This window comes from Rhinoderma darwinii, chromosome 1, assembly GCF_050947455.1.
Source record: "Rhinoderma darwinii isolate aRhiDar2 chromosome 1, aRhiDar2.hap1, whole genome shotgun sequence".
Lineage (NCBI taxonomy): Eukaryota > Metazoa > Chordata > Amphibia > Anura > Rhinodermatidae > Rhinoderma > Rhinoderma darwinii.
Genome location: NC_134687.1, coordinates 115,818,411 through 115,835,721, shown reverse-complemented (window position 1 = coordinate 115,835,721; position 17,311 = coordinate 115,818,411). Strand labels below are relative to the sequence as shown.

Here is a 17,311-nt window from a genome sequence, read left to right as displayed (position 1 = left end):
CGAGGGGACATGGAGGCCCCGAGTTGCATAGGTACCTCCGAGTCCTCCGTGGAGGGGCGAGGAGACGGGACCTCGGGGGGAATCACAGAAAAGTCAGAGGGGAGCACACTGAAGCGTTCTAGCTGACGTTCCCTGAGACGTCGGTCAAGTCGTACTGCTAGGGCCATAACCTGGTCAAGGGAGTCAGGCGAGGGGTAGCTAACCAGCAGATCCTTCAGGGCGTCAGATAATCCTAACCTAAACTGGCACCTTAGGGCCGGATCGTTCCACTGAGAAGCTACGCACCACTTCCTAAAATCAGAACAGTATTCCTCAACCGGTCTCCTACCCTGGCGTAAGGTCACCAGCTGACTCTCGGCTAAAGCAGTCCTGTCAGTCTCGTCGTAAATGAGTCCGAGGGCAGAGAAAAAACGATCAACAGAGGAAGTTCAGGGGCGTCAGGAGCCAAGGAGAAGGCCCACTCTTGGGGCCCTTCCTGGAGTCGGGATATGATGATACCCACCCGCTGGTTCTCGGAACCTGAGGAGTGGGGCTTTAGGCGGAAATACAGTCTGCAACTCTCCCGGAAGGAGAGAAACGTCTTACGGTCCCCTGAAAACCGGTCAGGTAACTTGAGGTCGGGTTCTAGAGGTGAGGTGAGGGGTACTACTAAAGCAGCGTCACCCTGATTGACCCTTTGGGCCAGGGCCTGGACCTGTAGGGAGAGGCCCTGCATCTGCTGGGTCAGGGTCTCAAGGGGGTCCATGATAGCGTCAGCGTAGGAGAAATGGTAGACTAGGTAAGGGCTTGTAATTATGTAGTGGCAGGAAGGAGGTGAAGGGAAAGTGAGCCCTAATCTACCCACCGCCCTGTCCCTGCCTACTTGCAACGACCCGCCCTAGGCGACGAGGTACAACTGGGCGGCGGTCCCTACGCTGGCTAAGTGCACAGGAAGACAAACAGGGAACACGCAAGGGAAGGGGCAGTAGCCACGGAACGCCACGAGGAAACGGGGCGGCGAACGAACAGTCAGGACCAGGACGAAGTGAGTACACCCGAGCAGGCACAGAGACAGAAGCAAGCCAGGGCAAGCAAGCAGGTCAAGCAGAACTGCAGCAAGGCAGAAGCACGGCAGAAGCAGGCTGGAGCAAGCAGCAGAGGCCAGGAATCCAAAAGAATTACAAGCACTGAGGGAGAGCACAGGGCAGGTAATAAAGGGCAGGGGGCGGAGCTAACTCCGAGAGACCAGGCCGCGATAGGCTCTCCCACTCCTGAGCCTGCCACCCTGGTTGGTGGGAGATGGTGTCAGTCGAGCAGGTCTGGCCTCAGGTGTGGATTGATTAATCCCAGGAGTATAGCTAGATGAAGTACCTGGCAGATCCCTAACAGTTTCATTGTGATGCGTATGGCCAAGGGTTTGAGGACAATAATAAAGTGGAGACAACTCTGTCGAGTGCCACAAGCAAAGAATATTGTGAGGATAAGTAACCATTACATTGTACTGTAAATTCAACCTGGTCTTTGCTTATCAATGATCCCAGTCCAAGATTAACTCTGCTTGCCAAAATATTGGCGAGTAGTTTGACATTTATATTAATGAGTGAGATAGGCCTGTATTTGGCCCAATGTCAAGAATCTTGACCGGGTTTTGGAATCATTGACACTTTGGCTAACAGCGTAGTAGGGTTTGGGGAATTATGAGACTTAAATGCATTGAAAAAGAGACAGAGGTGAGATTTAAAGATTTAATGGCTTCCTCTACTTCCTCTGCCCTGATATCCGAAGGTATCGAACAAGTTAGAGGGTAAAGTAGATAGAGGCAAGATGCAAGATGGAAGATGTTCAAAAATATCTGAAGTATTAGTTCTTGACGGGACCTCATACAGCCGGGTTAAATTATATCTGAATTCCCCAACTATTCAAATTGGATTAAAAGTAGTGATGTTTCTGTAGATTTTAAGGGTGATGGCAATGTGAGAATCTGTAGTCCAATGTAGTGGAAGGTTTGTTGTTCAGAGTGTAGTGGTGTTGTGCTGACCAGTGAAGCTTACATTCAACCTGTTCAGTGAGGCAAAGGTCAGGTTCTGTCCTGGCCTGGTGTGGAGGAAAGAGTCACATGGGGAAGACTTAAACTCTGCCTTTAGGCAATTGTCTGGTCATGTGCTATTGCTTGTTCAGAGAGGCTTCTTGTATACAGTGGTCCCATAAGAGAACTATATGGACCTCCAAGGTGGGTGACAGCTTCCTTGTGGAAAAAGAGGGAGTCATTGAGAAGTCAACGTGGCCTTTGAGGATGGGGAGCTAGAAAATATCTAATTGCGAGCTTACGAAGATATGATCGATTTTGAAACAAAGGTAATAGGGGCTGAAAAATGGATATAGTCCCCACCATTAGGTTGCAATTTGCACCAGGCATCAGAACAGTAAAAGAGAGCAAAGCAAAGCTTTGAATGCCGCAGAGATGGATAGTTGAGACGACCAGAAATGTGAGAGGAGAGGTGGGGTAGCCCTAACTACATAGCTTCAATTCCAGAACATAGTTGGGATATCCGCACACAATAGTCATCATTGCGCATGAGTGATAATTAAAGAAAATAGTTGTGACAAGAAGGCTAGTTAGTAGGCGTTGAGTTCATAGTATGACGTTATTGTAACAGGATCATACTGTATGATGCCTAACACTATGAGGTACCTCCCTTCTGGGTCTTTGATTGTCGTATTGGGTATGAAAGGGACAGAGTACTTAAAACAGATAGCCACCCCTCTAGCTATGTCAGGAGCATTAGCGAGGGTGACAAGGCAGTGGTGGGAGGACGACGTAGAGAAGTGGGTTTCTTGCAGGCAAACCAGATCAGCTTGGATACCTCAGTAGTAACGAAATGCTTTGGACCTCTTGTGTGGAGAAATAAAGCCTTCCCATTTGTGTCATGCTAAAGCTAAGGGCAAGGATGAACTATCCATCCGTATAGTGACTTGTGGGGTATAGGAACCCGTGGCACAATAGATGTAATGAATATGGAAGGCTAGCAAACCTGGCCATTCGAGAAAGGTTAAGTGTAAGAAAAACACAATAAGGCTCACCGCATTACCATCGTATGTTTAGTGTATTTCAGTCTTAGGAGTGCATGGATAAAACTTGTAGGCCTTCAAGGGTAATCCATAATAGTAAGCACTTCCTGGTATAAAGCCAATTCCTATATTGCAACATATGGTCTCTGACGCTTACGCTTTTCGTACACAAGTGTTTTTTATTATATCAAGGGTAAAGTGTAGTGGTGGGGATTGCACAAAGGGAGGGTAAAGGTGAGTAACCTGAAATAAAACAAACAGAAAAAACAGTGGCATTGGCATGCAAAGTTACCTGCCTGAGTATGGATGGTAGTGCACAGGAGGCACGGCGCAAGTGTGAAACAGACTGGGCTAGACGGGACTATCACTGAAGCCTAGGGGGTATAAAAAGATAACAATCAACAGTTGTAGAACAGGTGGGTGCATGTTGAAGAACATCAGTTGAAACGGCCAAATCGGACCTGAAACAAACTTTGGGTAAATTCTTCTCATCTCTGATTAGCATTGTAACCAGGGAAAGTACTGCATCACAAGTGAATACCAATAATGAATTCCCATTTTTTTTTGGGCTATCAGATTTTGCATTGGAAAGTTAAAAAAAAAAAATGTCACCTCAGGTAATTTCTACCATGCCTCTATCATATTGAAAACATGGCTGCAACTCTTTCCACCACTAACCAAATGGTTTGGGTGGATATTTCAACTCTTCCCACTATTGATCTAATGCTCCGTTGCCTCCGAATTCAGCACACAGGAGCAGAAAATGTCAGCCCATCAAGAGATTTCCTGGTGGGAATCTGGCATTTGGAATATATCTATTAAAAAGCCAAACTATTGACAATACTGGAGCATTTGATTGGCCATTAAGAAAGTTTACAATATTTAAGCAATTTGTTCTAGACTGCACCATAATCTTAAACCAACTGTTTTGGCAGCTACTAACAACTAGTAGAGACCATTCACCAAGTTCTTTATAACTAGTGCACAGTGTTTAGCGACCTTTTATTGCCACCCTGCCATTCTCTTATCTCATGTTTTTTCTTTTCATCCAGTGCTTGGGGAAGTGCCAGATCAGTGTTTGTGCCGTGGATTAGAACTTGACTGTGATGGTGCCAAATTACGTAGTGTCCCTTCTGTCTCCTCAAATGTGACCATGTTGTGAGTAAAACTGGACAGTCTGTTAATTTTGATGAGAAAAACAATCTATTAGACATCTTATTATCTCCATGTAAAAAGTTTATAGTAAAATATATTGTAGAATTCCTTGCAGGGCTGTTGTTTGTTTAATCGATACATTCCTCTTTAATGAATTAATTATTAACAGATTTTTTGGTTTAAAACTCAAATAAGAGTGTCCTGAAAGTTTTTAGAACATAAATTTGTATGTCAGATATTTACACACAACAACTACTCTAAAATAAACATTTCATCTTAAAACAAATATGAGTTTTTCTAAAATGTGAAAATATACATATAGACTATATAGACATATAGACAATATAGACTAGCAGTGAAATTGTTTTATTTTAGGGGGGATTCACATGAACGTGATCTGGCAGCGTGTAGGCCGCGTGGTTTTCGCGCGGCACGCAATGCCCTATAGAAGTCTATGGGGCAGTACACACAGTCCGTGTATTTTGCGCAGCGTTTGTTCGCTGCGCAAAATACGCGACAGGTTCAATAACTCTGCGTATTTCACGCATCACGCACCCATTGAAGTCAATGGGTGCGTGAAAACCAGGCAGGTCGCACGGAAGCACTTCCGTGCGAACAGACTGAAACAGCGCACGAGCTGTCAAAAGGATGAATGGAAACAGAAAAGCACCACGTGCTTTTCTGTTTCCAAGCATCCAAACGGAGTGTCTTTGCGAGGAGCGAACCCCGACAACCGAAGCTAACTTCACCGGGTTCGGCCAAACTCGTTTTGGCCGAACCCGGCAAAAAAATTTCCGGTCCGCGACGTCGGGAGACATTCACTGTGCATGGTGCTGAAAGAGTTAAACTGTTTCAGCACCATGGACAGTGACTTGCGATCACAAAATACATGAACCTGTAAAAAAAAACGAAGTTCTAACTTACCGATTACTCCTGTCTCCTTCCTGCAGTCCGACCTCCCGGGATGACACTTCAGTTCAAGTGACAGCTCCAGCCAATCACAGGCCAAGCACAGGCTGCAGCCAATCACAGGCTGCAGCGGTCACTTGGACTGCCGCGTCATCCAGGGAGGTGGGGCCCGATGTCAAGAGAGGCGCGTCACCAAGGACGCGTCACCAAGGCAACGGCCGGGAAGTTCTCGGTAAGTAGGAACTTTATCTTTTTTTTTTACAGGTTTTTCGCTGTTGTGTTCGCCATTCACTGTCGAGGGTGCTGAAAGATTTAGCTCTTTCAGCACCTTGGACAGTGACGGGCGTTGACAAGCCTCATCTCTATGATGCCGGCTGCGCGAAAATCATGCAGCCGCGCATCAGACACGCATGACACACGCAGCTGTCAAATGGTTTTTGCGCTCGCAAAACGCTGCGTTGTTTGCGCGCGCAAAAACGCAACGTTCGTGTGAATCTGCCCTAGTATGAAATTAATAGAAGCTGGTTAGACCGCACAGAGAATGTTGTGCTGACAGACAGACCGAATGACCGGACAGCCTGGAGGCGATGTCTGGTCATACTACCGTCGCTTGTGTGAAGGAACTACGGGAGTAAGTGACAGCACAGCGTGATCTCACGAGATCATGCAGTGCAATGGATTAAGCTGGTCATGAATGAAGAGAAGTGTATGATGCTGATTTGTCAGCGTCATACACTTCTCTTTACTACGCCCACTTGGTCAAAATTAAAAAAAGACCCACTTGGGCATTAAGACCAAATTTGCATAACACATAAAATGCTCATAACTTTGTCAAAAATAAAAGTTTTTAAAAAAAACACAACACATTACTCATCTACATTAAAGCGCCTATTAGATTAGGCAGAAGATAGGGCAGTTATAAACTGGTGACAGAGCCTCTTTAAGGCCCTTTTACATTGGCCAATCATCAGGCAAACGAGCGTTCACAGAACGCTCGTTACTGATCATTGCCCTGTGTAAACAATCAGTCGATGAACGAGCAAATGCTGGTTCATCGGCTGATTGTATCATTTATGCAGCTTAAAATAATATTGTTGTCGCCAGCATGTTTCCCTGTGTAAACAGGGAGACGTGCTGCCAACATGATAGAATTGTATGGGGACGAGCGATCATAGTAACGACCACTCGTCCCCATACATAGCTCCTTATGAAAAGAGCAAACGATCGCCGATCAACGAGCTGTCGGGCTGTGTAAGAGGACCCTTAGGATAGGTTATCAATATTACGTCGGTGGTCTGACTATCGGCATCCCAATGATGAGCTGTTTGAAGGAGCCGCAATGCTCGTTCAAGCGCTGCAGCCTCTTCTTTGTTTACATCGGTTTCAGTCTGGTTTGTACTTTCTCACGCCACTACATAGCGGCTGTGGATGGTATTGCAGCGTTGTCTTATTCAAGTGATAGATGTATAACTGTAATAAACTTTTACTCACAAGACTATTTGTCACAATAATAATTCATTGCATGCCACTGGTGAAGTAATAGTAAATTGGAAACACTATGTTACAAAAATTGTATTTATCATTTGCAGGTCATTGCAGCATAACCTATTGAAGAAACTTGGTCATGATACATTTTACCAGTATCCAGACTTACGTTACTTGTAAGCATCTTTTTCCTTTTTATTTTCTACAATTTTCCTCTTTGTATCTGGTGTTTAATACAATAAAAAGCGGACAGATACTATACAAAGCATTTGACTATGAGCAACCCTCAACAGCAGTCTACCCATGCAGCTCAAAGAGTATGCCAGTGTTGAAGGCAGGGGTGTAACTAGGAAAGACTGGAGCCAATAGCAAACTTTTGACTGGACCCCCATCCAAAGCAACCAACACAAAGTGCCACACAGCACCCCCTTGTACATAGTGCCACCCCAAACAAATAAAAAAAACCTTATACTCACCTAGCCCCGTTCTCGCGACGAACCGAGCTGCTCCACAGACCCCTGAGCAGCCTGAGTGGGGACCCTTGCGTAGGCCAGTGCAATCCAGTGACATCATCGCGCCGTCCTGTGCAGGGATCCTGTCCCAGCGCCTTATAGGTTGCAGGCCTAACGTGGCCTGTAGCCTAGTAAGCGGCAGAGCAGGGAGCTAGATACAATTAAACATGCCCGGTGCCAGCGACGCCACCAGGAATGAGGGGCATTGTGCCGCCGAACAAATAATGTTATGTGTTTGGCCGGGTGGCTGGGGCCCCCTCATGCCATCTGCTCTGTAGAAGCCGCTATGTTTGCTACAGTGATAGTTACGCCACTGGTTGAAGGAATAAATGCAGAGTTTAATATATCTGATATATTAATTTATGTAATTCTATTAAACATGGTAACAGAATAATAAAGAGGTTATATTTGGAAGTGTTTTTTCTCTGGTGACACTAAATTAAATCCACTTATGTTATTCCCCTTTTTCATAAATAACCGCCATATGAATTAATGTCATATCCAAGCATTGATGCTATTCTTTTTATGCAGGGCCTATGGTGTACTTTGTGAATTAATGTGCAAATTAATAGACATTAACAAAATATTTCACAATTAGTAATGCTTCCTCTCAGTTAATGACTTAGGTTGACTCAGTAATTTTTCTCTTGGCCTTATTCTGATTCTAGTACGCTTCATTATTCTTCAGAGAGTGTCAGTAAAATAAATAATAGTGCATAGAATGACGCATGCTTAGTAATGTTGAATTCAAGACAAAGTAGAAAACTTTAAAGTAAATTGGAAAAATGTTTTATTAACTTAGAAATAAGATTAAACATTCAAAATTTCTGATACATATTTATAGTCTGCTGATCACCCTTTAACCACCACTATACTATACCACAGCACAGTACCAGATACAGTACCAAGGACCAACATACTGTACAGCTGCACAGGGACCTTGAAAGAAAGGGAACCCACTGCTGCAGGTTTACTTCTCATTGCGATAGGTACCTGCTACATTCTGGTCTAATGTGGGAGGGGGCCAGTTTTTTCAATATTTTCTATATTAAAGGATATGTAAACCTTTGCACTCATTTTATTTTATTAAAACAATGTATTATGAGATTTTAAACAAGTTTTATATTGGTTTTGTTATTAAAAAAGTGTTCTTATTTTTTGATATATTTAACACTTGCTTAAAACCCCATAATACATTGTTTCAATACAATAAAACGAGTGCAAAGGTTTACATATATGCTTTAACCCGTTAGTGACCGCCCATACACCTTTTCACGGCGGCCACTAATGGGCTTCCTATATACACCTTTTCACGGCGCTGCATCGGAATAAATAAATACAGCAGGGAGCCGTTGAACCTCTCCAAAACCGCATCTGAGTGGTTTTGGAGAGTGGGAGGGAGCTTCCTCTCTCATCCCACCAGCATCCTGCGATAAGATCGCAGGATGTCGGTGGTTTCTATGTAAGGCGGGGGCCTAATATAGCTCCCCAGGTCTGGCACTAGTTATGCCTGGTAGGCCATGCCAGACACATAGCCTAGCAGATGCCTGTCCGTTATACACGGACAGGCAGTGGCGTAGCTATAGGGGTCACAGCGGTCGCACTTGCGACCGGGTCCCTAAGCCTGGGGGGCCCACGGGCCCCCGTTGCCATACAGCATGCTTCCTAAAGAAATCTTCTGTGCCAAGCTGGCACTTCCTGGTTACGGTCACATGGTACACTTAGTGTACAATGTAACCATGTTGTCACGTGACACGGCATCCAGACAGTGGAATGGAAGAGTCGGTGCGGAGGACTCCAGGTAAGCTGCAGTCCGGAATGTAATGTATTGTGATGTAATGTGTTGTGTTGTAATGTAATGTCTTGTAATGTATTGTGTTGTATTGTGCTGTTTGCGGTGGACAGGGGGGGCGTTAAATCACAGCCCCCCCCCCCTCCTCTCTCCACCGCAAACTGCACAATCCAACACAATACAGTATAGTACACATGAGTGTATGAGAGCAAGGCTGCGGCTGTGTAATACAGTCACTGCCCCGCTCCTGAGTCCTGACAAGTGCGCGCCGTCAGGATGATGCGATGCGGCCAGCGCTGCACTAATGATCTGCGGCACTGAAGACAGAACATGGCGGGCGCGCTACAAAACACCCCCATGTTCTGTCTTCAGTGCCTGAATCGTCACTCATTAGTGCAGCGCCGGCCGCATCACCTCATGCTGACCGCGCGCGCACTTCCTGTCAGGAGCGGGGCAATGGCTGTATTACACAGCCGCAGCCCCGCTCTATAACAGCGGAGATCAGAAAAACCTCTCTCTCCGCCGCTATTCTCCTGAATGCTGCAATCACAGCGGACTGCAGCATTCAGGGGAAAATGAGAAGGGGAGATGCCCCTGGATCGTGTCACAGGAAATTCCTGTGACGCGATCGAGGGCCATACCATATATGGGCAGACATCCCAGGGTCCATTGAAGGACCTCAGGGCTGTCTTACCATATTTCCTGTTGTTAGGGCATACTTGGGTATGTCCTAACAACTGCCTGTGTGCTATCCGTCCACAGGCTAATGTACTGGCATATATCGGATATATGCCAGTACATTAAAGTTTAAAAATAAAGTAAAAACAAAGTAATGTTAAATTAAAAAAATACACATTCAACTTTTTTACAATAAACATTAAAATAAGTCTCAATACATAAAACATACACATAATCAGTATTGGTGCGGCCGTAATAACCTGCACAACATTTTTTTTGCATCATTTATGATGTGTGCGCTGTAAAAAATAAAAAAATAAAACTGCTTTCTATCACTTATTGTGGGGCACGAAGTGCGATGATAAATTTAACCTCCATGTTCCTCACATTCAGGGCTCATTTACACGAGCGTGTCATACGTACGTGTGATGTGCGTGATTTTCACATGCGTCGCAGGGACCTATATTAGTCTATGGGGCCATGCAGACAGGTGCGTGATTTTCACGCAGCATATGTCCGCTGCGTGAAACGCACGACATGTCCTATATTTGTGCGCTGATCGCGCATCATGCACCAATTGAAGTCAATGGGTGCGTGAAAACCACGCATGTCACACGGAAGCACTTCTGTGGGACAAGCGTGATTCGCGCTACAGCACTGTAAAGGATGAATGAAAACAGAAAAGCACCACGTGCTTTTCTGTTTACAAACATCCAAACAGAGTGTCATAATGATGGCGGCTGCGCGAAAATCACACAGCCACGCATCATACGCTGATGACACACGGAGCTGTTAAGTGCCTTTTGCGCACGCAAAACGCTGCAATTTTTGCGTGCGCAAAACGCACACACTCCTGTAAACCCGGCCTAATAGTAATTAACCCCATCATGTACCTCACACATTAACCCATTATGACTGAGAAAAATGATGGGGTTAATTACTATTAATGTGAGGAACATTCAAAATTCAGCATCACACCTCGCGCCTCACATTAGAAAACGAAAGATTTTTTTTTTATTATTACTGTTCACAAAGTAAACGAAGTATCAGTATCGTAGTCCAAATTTTGGTATCGTGACATCCCTACACTGTGCGTCGCGTCTCCCTGGGGGTTCATGTGAAGACCACCGGGAGGTCGCGAGTCACTCACCGAGGTCCCGGTTCCATTCAATCCTGGAGCAAGGAGTTGACATCTCCTTGATCCAGCATTCCCTGTGCCCTGAGCGGCTCGAAACAGACTGGCGGGATGTAGCGACATCATCGCGCCTGTCTGCGCCATGTCGCTCATGGTACACACCGGAGGAGGCGAAGGATCCTCCACCCGACGTGGGAATGGGGATAGGTAAGTAATTATGCTATTTTTCTATTATGCACATATTGGGGCATTATACTGTATGGGGGCTGATAAAATGGGGGGCATTATACTGTATGGGGAGCATTATACGGTATGGGGCTGTTATGGAGGGGCATTATATGTTATGGGGCATTATACTGTGTGGGGGCATTATACTATGGGGGCTGTTGGGCAAGGCGTCTGGGCATAGGCGCGCGCGTGCAGGGGTCTGATGATGATGGTGGTGTTGGGGAGTGGTAGGGGGGCCCAAGCTGAATTATTGCACCCGGGCCCATGAGCCTTTAGCTACGCCCCTGCGGACAGGCACTAATACACTGCAATACAAAAGTATTGCAGAGTATTATAAATGAGATTGGAGGATCGCATAGTGAAGTCCCCTGGTGGGACTAGTAAAAAAGTTTAAAAAAAAGTTTAATAATGTTAACCCCTTCTGGACCAAGCTCATTTTGGCCTTCATGACCAGACCCATTTTTTCAAATCTGACATATTTCAATTTATATGGTAATAACTCCGGAATGCTTTTACCTATCAAAGCGATTCTGAGACTGTTTTCTCGTGAGACATTGGACTTTATGATAGTGGAAAAATTTGGTCGATAAATTCAATATTTATCAATGAAAAACAAAAAATTGCAAAAATTAGCATTTTTCTAAATGTAAATGAATCTGCTTGTAAGACAGGCAGTTATACCACACAAAATTGTTGCTAATTAACATCACCCATATGTCTACTTTAGATTGCCATCGTTTTTTGAGCATCCTTTTATTTTTCTATGACGTCACAAGGCTTAGAACTTTAGCAGCAATTTCTCACATTTTCAAGAAAATTTCAAAAGGCTATTTTTACAGGGGCCAGTTCAGTTGTGAAGCGGCATTTAGGGCCTTATATATTAGAAACCGCCAAAAAGTCACCCCATTTTAAAATCTTCACCCCTCAAAGTATTCAAAACAGAATTTAGAAAGTTTCTTACCCCTTTAAATGTTTCCCAGAAATTAAATCAACGTAGAGGTGAAATTTTCAAATTTCATTTTTTTTTTTGCAGAAACTCATTTTTAATCTATTTTTTCTGTAACACAGAAGTTTTTACCAGAGAAACGCAACTCAATATCTATTGCCCAGATTCTGCAGTTTTTAGAAATATCCCACATGTGGCCCTAGTGTGGTAATGGACTGAAGCACAGGCCTCAGAAGCAAAGGAGCACCCAGTGGATTTTGGGCCTCCTTTAGATTAGAAAATATTTTAGGCACCATGTCAGGTTTGAAGGGCTCTTTCGGTGCCAAAACAGTGGAAATCCACCAAAAGTGACCCCATTTGGGAAACTACACCCCTTGAGGAAATTATTTAGGGGTATAGTGAGCATTTTGACCCCGCAGGTTTTTTGCAGAAATTATTGGAAGTAGGCCATGAAAATTCAAATCTACATTCTTTCAAAGAAAATGTAGGTTTAGCTAAATTTTTCTAATTTCCAAAAGGACTAAAGGAGAAAAAGCACCGCAACATTTGTAAAGCAATTTCTCCCGAGTAAAACAATACCCCACATGTGGTAATAAATGGCTGTTTAGACCCACGGCAGGGCTTAGAAGGGAAAGAGTGCCATTTGGCTTTTGGAGCTCAAATTTAGCAGGAATGGTTTGCGGAGGCCATGTCACATTTGCAAAGCCCCTAAGGGACCAAAACAGTGAAAATGCCAAAAAAGTGACTCTATTGAGAAAACTACACCCCTTCAGGAATCCATCTAGGGGTGTAGTGAGCATTCTAACCCCACAGGTGTTTCATAGATTTTATTAGAATTGGGCAGTGAAAATAAAAAAAATCCTTTTTCTTCAATAAGACGTAACTTTAGCTCAAAATTTTTAATTTTCTCAACAAATAAAGGAAAAAAAGAACCCCAACATTTGTAAAGCAACTTCTCTGGAGTACGGCAATACCCCACACGTGGTCATAAACTGCTGTTTAGACACACGGCAGGGCTCAGAAGGGAAGGAGCGCCATTTGCTTTTTGTGTACAGATTTTGCTGCGTTTGGTTTCTGGTCGCTATGTTGCAAAGTCCCTGTGGAACCAAAACAGTGGATCCCCCCCAGAAGTGACCCCATTTTGGAAACAACACCCTCAAGGTATTCACCTAGGGGTGTAGTGAGCATGTTAACCCCACAGGTGTTTTGCAGAAATTCGTGTGTGCACACGATGTGGGAGAGTGAAAATGGGAATTTTTCCTTAGATACGCCAATATGTGGTGCCCGGCTTGTGCCACCATAACAAGACAGCTCTCAATTTTTATGCGGTGTTTCCCGGTTTTAGAAGCACCCTACGTGTGGCCCTAATCTTTTGCCTGGACATTTGACAGGGCTCAGGAGTGAAAGAGTACCATGTAAAATTGAGGCCTAATTTGGCGACATATAAAGTATTGGTTCACAATTGCAGAGGCTTTGATTTGAAATAAAAGAAACCCCTGAGAAGTGACCCCATTTTGGAAACTACACCCCTCAAGGCATTTATTAAGGGGTGTAGTGAGAATTTTCACCCCACGTGTCTTTTCCATAAATGATTGCGCTGCCGAAGGTACAAATTAAAATTTTGCCCTAGATATGCCAATTCATTGTCAAATATGTCGTGCCCAGCTTGTGCCACTGGGGACACACACCTCAAAAATTGTTAAAAAGGTTCTCCCGGGTATGGCGATGCCATATATGTGGACGTAAACAGCTGTTTGGGCATGCTGTAGGGCTCAGATGGGTGGGAGCGCCATTTGGCTTTTGGAGCGTGGAATTTGCTTGGTAATAGTTTTGTTTGGAGTATCACTGTTTCCGTTTATAATGTGGGGCATATCTGAGCTGGGCAGAGTACATCGGGGCATAGTCAGGTGGTATAATAATAAGGTAAAAAAAAAAAAAAAATGATCCATAGATGTGTGTTAAGCTGTGATCGATCCTTTCTGCACAGGCCGGTGTCGCACTGATAACTGGCGTCCTTCCTTATCCCCCTTTTGGTCCACACTCCGCACCTTTGCAGTTTGGGGAATTTTGCCGGGAAAGTGTTGTCCTGGTATAATACGGGCGCCCTCCCCTTCCTGGTTCCCTAATTTTAGTGCCTTGATACATCGCCTTTTGAAACAGAAGAAATGTTCCCCTCGGGCCGGCACAACTAGATATTTTTCTTTCCTGACTTATTGGAGCCTTAACTTATTTTATGTTTTTATAGACGTAGTGGTATGAGAGCTCTTTTTTTTACGGGACGAGCGGTAGCTTTTATTGGTACCATATTGGGGTACATGCAACTTTTTGATCACTTGTTATCCTTTTTTTGGGAGGCAAGGTGACAAAAAAACAGCAATTCTGCCATAGTTTTTTTTTTAATATATACAGCGTTCACCATCCGTTATAAACTACATGTTACCTTTATTCTGCAGGTCAGTACGATTCCGGCGATAGCTAATTTATAGAACTTTTTTATAACTTTTTGCACAATAAAATTACTTTTGGAAAGAGAATGTATTTCTTCTGTCGCGATGTTGTGAGAGCCATAACTTTTATATTTTTTCGTCGATGGAGCTGTGTGAGGGTTTGTTTTTTGCGAGACGAGGTATAGATTTTATAGGTACCATTTTTGGATACATGCGACTTTTTGATCACTTTTTATTTCAATTTTTGGAAGACGGTGACCAAAAAAACAGTAATTATGGCAGTGTTTTTGAGGTTTTTTTTTACGGCGTTCACTGCGCTGGATAAATAACATAATATTTTTATAGTTTAGGTCGTTACGGTCGCAGCGATACCAAATATGTATGGCTTTATTATTTTTTTCAATAATAAATTACTTGATAAGGGAAAAAGGGCGATTGTGTTTATTTTATTGTATGTTTTACAACTTTTATTTTTACTTTTTTTACACTTTTTTTTAGTCCCAGTAGGGGACTTGAAGGTCCAACTGTTTGTTTGATGTTCTAATACATTGCACTACCTATGTAGTGCAATGTATTGGAACTGTCAGTTGTTCACTGACAGCAAGCCGATCAGGCCCCGCCTCTGGGCGGGGCCTAATCAGCTTACGTAATGGCAGACAGGAGTCCATTGTTAGGGCTCCTGTTGCCATAGTAGCAGTCGCCAGCCTTGCCATCGCGTGGCAAGGCTGCCGATTTGCTACAAACCTCTAGGATGCAGCGATCACAATGGATCGCTGCATCGAAGGGGTTAATGCCAGGAATCGCGATAGATGCCTGGCAATAGATCGGGGTGTCCGCTGTAACATACAGCGGACACCCACTGCTGATGACGCCGGCTCAGCTTCTGAGCCGGAAGCTGAGCCGGCGCCATCTTGCTGATGGTACCGGAAGCCTCCTGGGCCCCGCCGACGACGGGGCATAGGAGGATTCCGTTACTGGTGGACCGAGAGGTAAGTATAAGCCCTCCGATCGCTTTTGCAGCCATCGGCAAGACAGCGATCACGTTGCTGGGGTGCCGGTGGCTATAAACTCCTCACATGCTGCGATCTCTATTGAACGCAGCATGTGAGGGGTTAATCGGCCGGATCGGATGCTCGCTCCGGTCCTGGCCGATACCTCAGGGTGACAGCTGTAACATACAGCTGTCACCCGGCGGTGATGTCGCTGGATCAGCTCCTGAGCCAGCTTCATCTCCATCACGTACAGTTACGTGAAAAGGCGGTAAGCCACCAGCTTTAATCACGTAACTGTACGTGATTGGGCGGGAAGGGGTTAATAAAAAAATAAAAAAAATAGGTGAAACAAAATGAAAAACACATTTTTTCCCCTTACAAAATGCCTTATTATTAAAAAGACAAAAAATAAGTTACACATAGTTGGTATCGCAGTGTGCGTAACGACCCCTAATATAAAGTTATTACATTATTTAACCCGTACTGTGAACACCATAAAAAACAATGCAAAAATTGCTGTTTTCTGTGAATCCTGCCTTAAAAAAAATGTGATAAAAAGTGATCAAAAAGTCGCATCTATTCCAAAATGGTACAGATAAAAACTACAAGTCGTCCCGCAAAAGCCCTAATACAACTGCATCTGTGGAAAAATAAAAAAGTTACGGCTCTTGAAATATGGAGACAGAAAACCAAATAATTTTGATAAAGTGTTTTTACTGTGTAAATGTAGTAAAACATACAAAAGCTATATACATTTGGTATCGTTGCAATCGTAACAACCCGCTGAAAAAAGTTATTGTGTTATTTATACCCCACGGTAAACGTTGTGAAATTAGGATGGAAAAAAATGTGGCAAAATTACTGTCATTTTTCTATAAAAAGTATGTTCAATACACAAATAAAAGCATGTAAATATCAACCTTTAATTGGAGAAGTTTTCAGTCCAAACAATACAGCATGAGAGTAGAGTAAAAAAAAAAAAAAAAAACACCACGTTGTACAGGTTATAAGAAAAAATGCTGAACTCAAGTATGTATAGTTTTCTATGATTTCATTCAGTATTTTTATATAAAACCCCTTACCGCCACAGCCATTGTTGCTTTTCATTTTTCTCCCCGCCACTAAAAGTCATAACGTTTTTATTTTTCCAGGATATGTTATACCAAGCAAACAAAAATAAAAAGAGCAATAAACTACCAAAATGTACACAAAATAGAAAAGGTTTTATTGAAATGACAAACATTAAAATAAATGAACAAACATAAAGAGGCAAATAAAGCATAATTCCAAAAAAGACAGCGGGTGTATGTGGAAGGACATGAGTGGGCATCATGAAAAACATTACCTAATTTGCATAATGCACTGTGATATAGAAGTTTGAAGGTCAAGGTCCCTCACTCAAAGAATCAATCTATCTATCTCCCATTAAAATGTAACATAATGCCAGAAATACAAACAACAATGGCATATAAACTTCAGAAGGGTACATTACCCATAATCCAAGGTCTCAGCACCACGCCGTGCCAAATCGCATGTTTCACGTATCGCTTCCTCAGAATATGTTGTCGTTTTTAATGGCACTATTTAATGTACCATATAATGTATTATTTTGTATTGTGGAATGGAAAAAAAAACAGCAATTCCTCCAGTGTTTTTTTTGGTTTAGTGTGTACAACATTCACCAATCGTTAAAAGTTAAACGTTAACTTTATTCTGCGGGTCAATGTGATTCTGGCGAAACAAAATTAATATAGTTTTTTTTAACTTTTACTACTTTTACATAATAAAAACAAAACGAAAGTACAGTGTATTGTGCTTTTAGCGTCCTCTTACTTATGCCCTGCCTCTGAAACAAGATGGCAGACCTGAGGACCTTCATAAGGCAGAACCTTTATATACAGCTGACACCCGCAGCATATGGCGCGGGCTCAATCCGTCAGCCTATTCCATACTCCCCCCTCCCTACTATGACATACATGCACGT

General features: G+C 43.5%; 1 protein-coding gene across 1 annotated transcript in view; it reads left to right on the top strand.

The window, feature by feature from the left end:
- The window catches only part of RXFP1 (relaxin family peptide receptor 1), a 341,714-nt gene that overhangs the window by 245,255 nt on the left and 79,148 nt on the right, over positions 1–17,311 (top strand). Inside the window, exons 4-5 of the mRNA XM_075849676.1 lie at positions 4,101–4,206; positions 6,702–6,773. Of these exons, the coding sequence (XP_075705791.1) occupies positions 4,101–4,206; positions 6,702–6,773 (178 nt within the window). The remainder of the gene's footprint in view (positions 1–4,100; positions 4,207–6,701; positions 6,774–17,311) is intronic.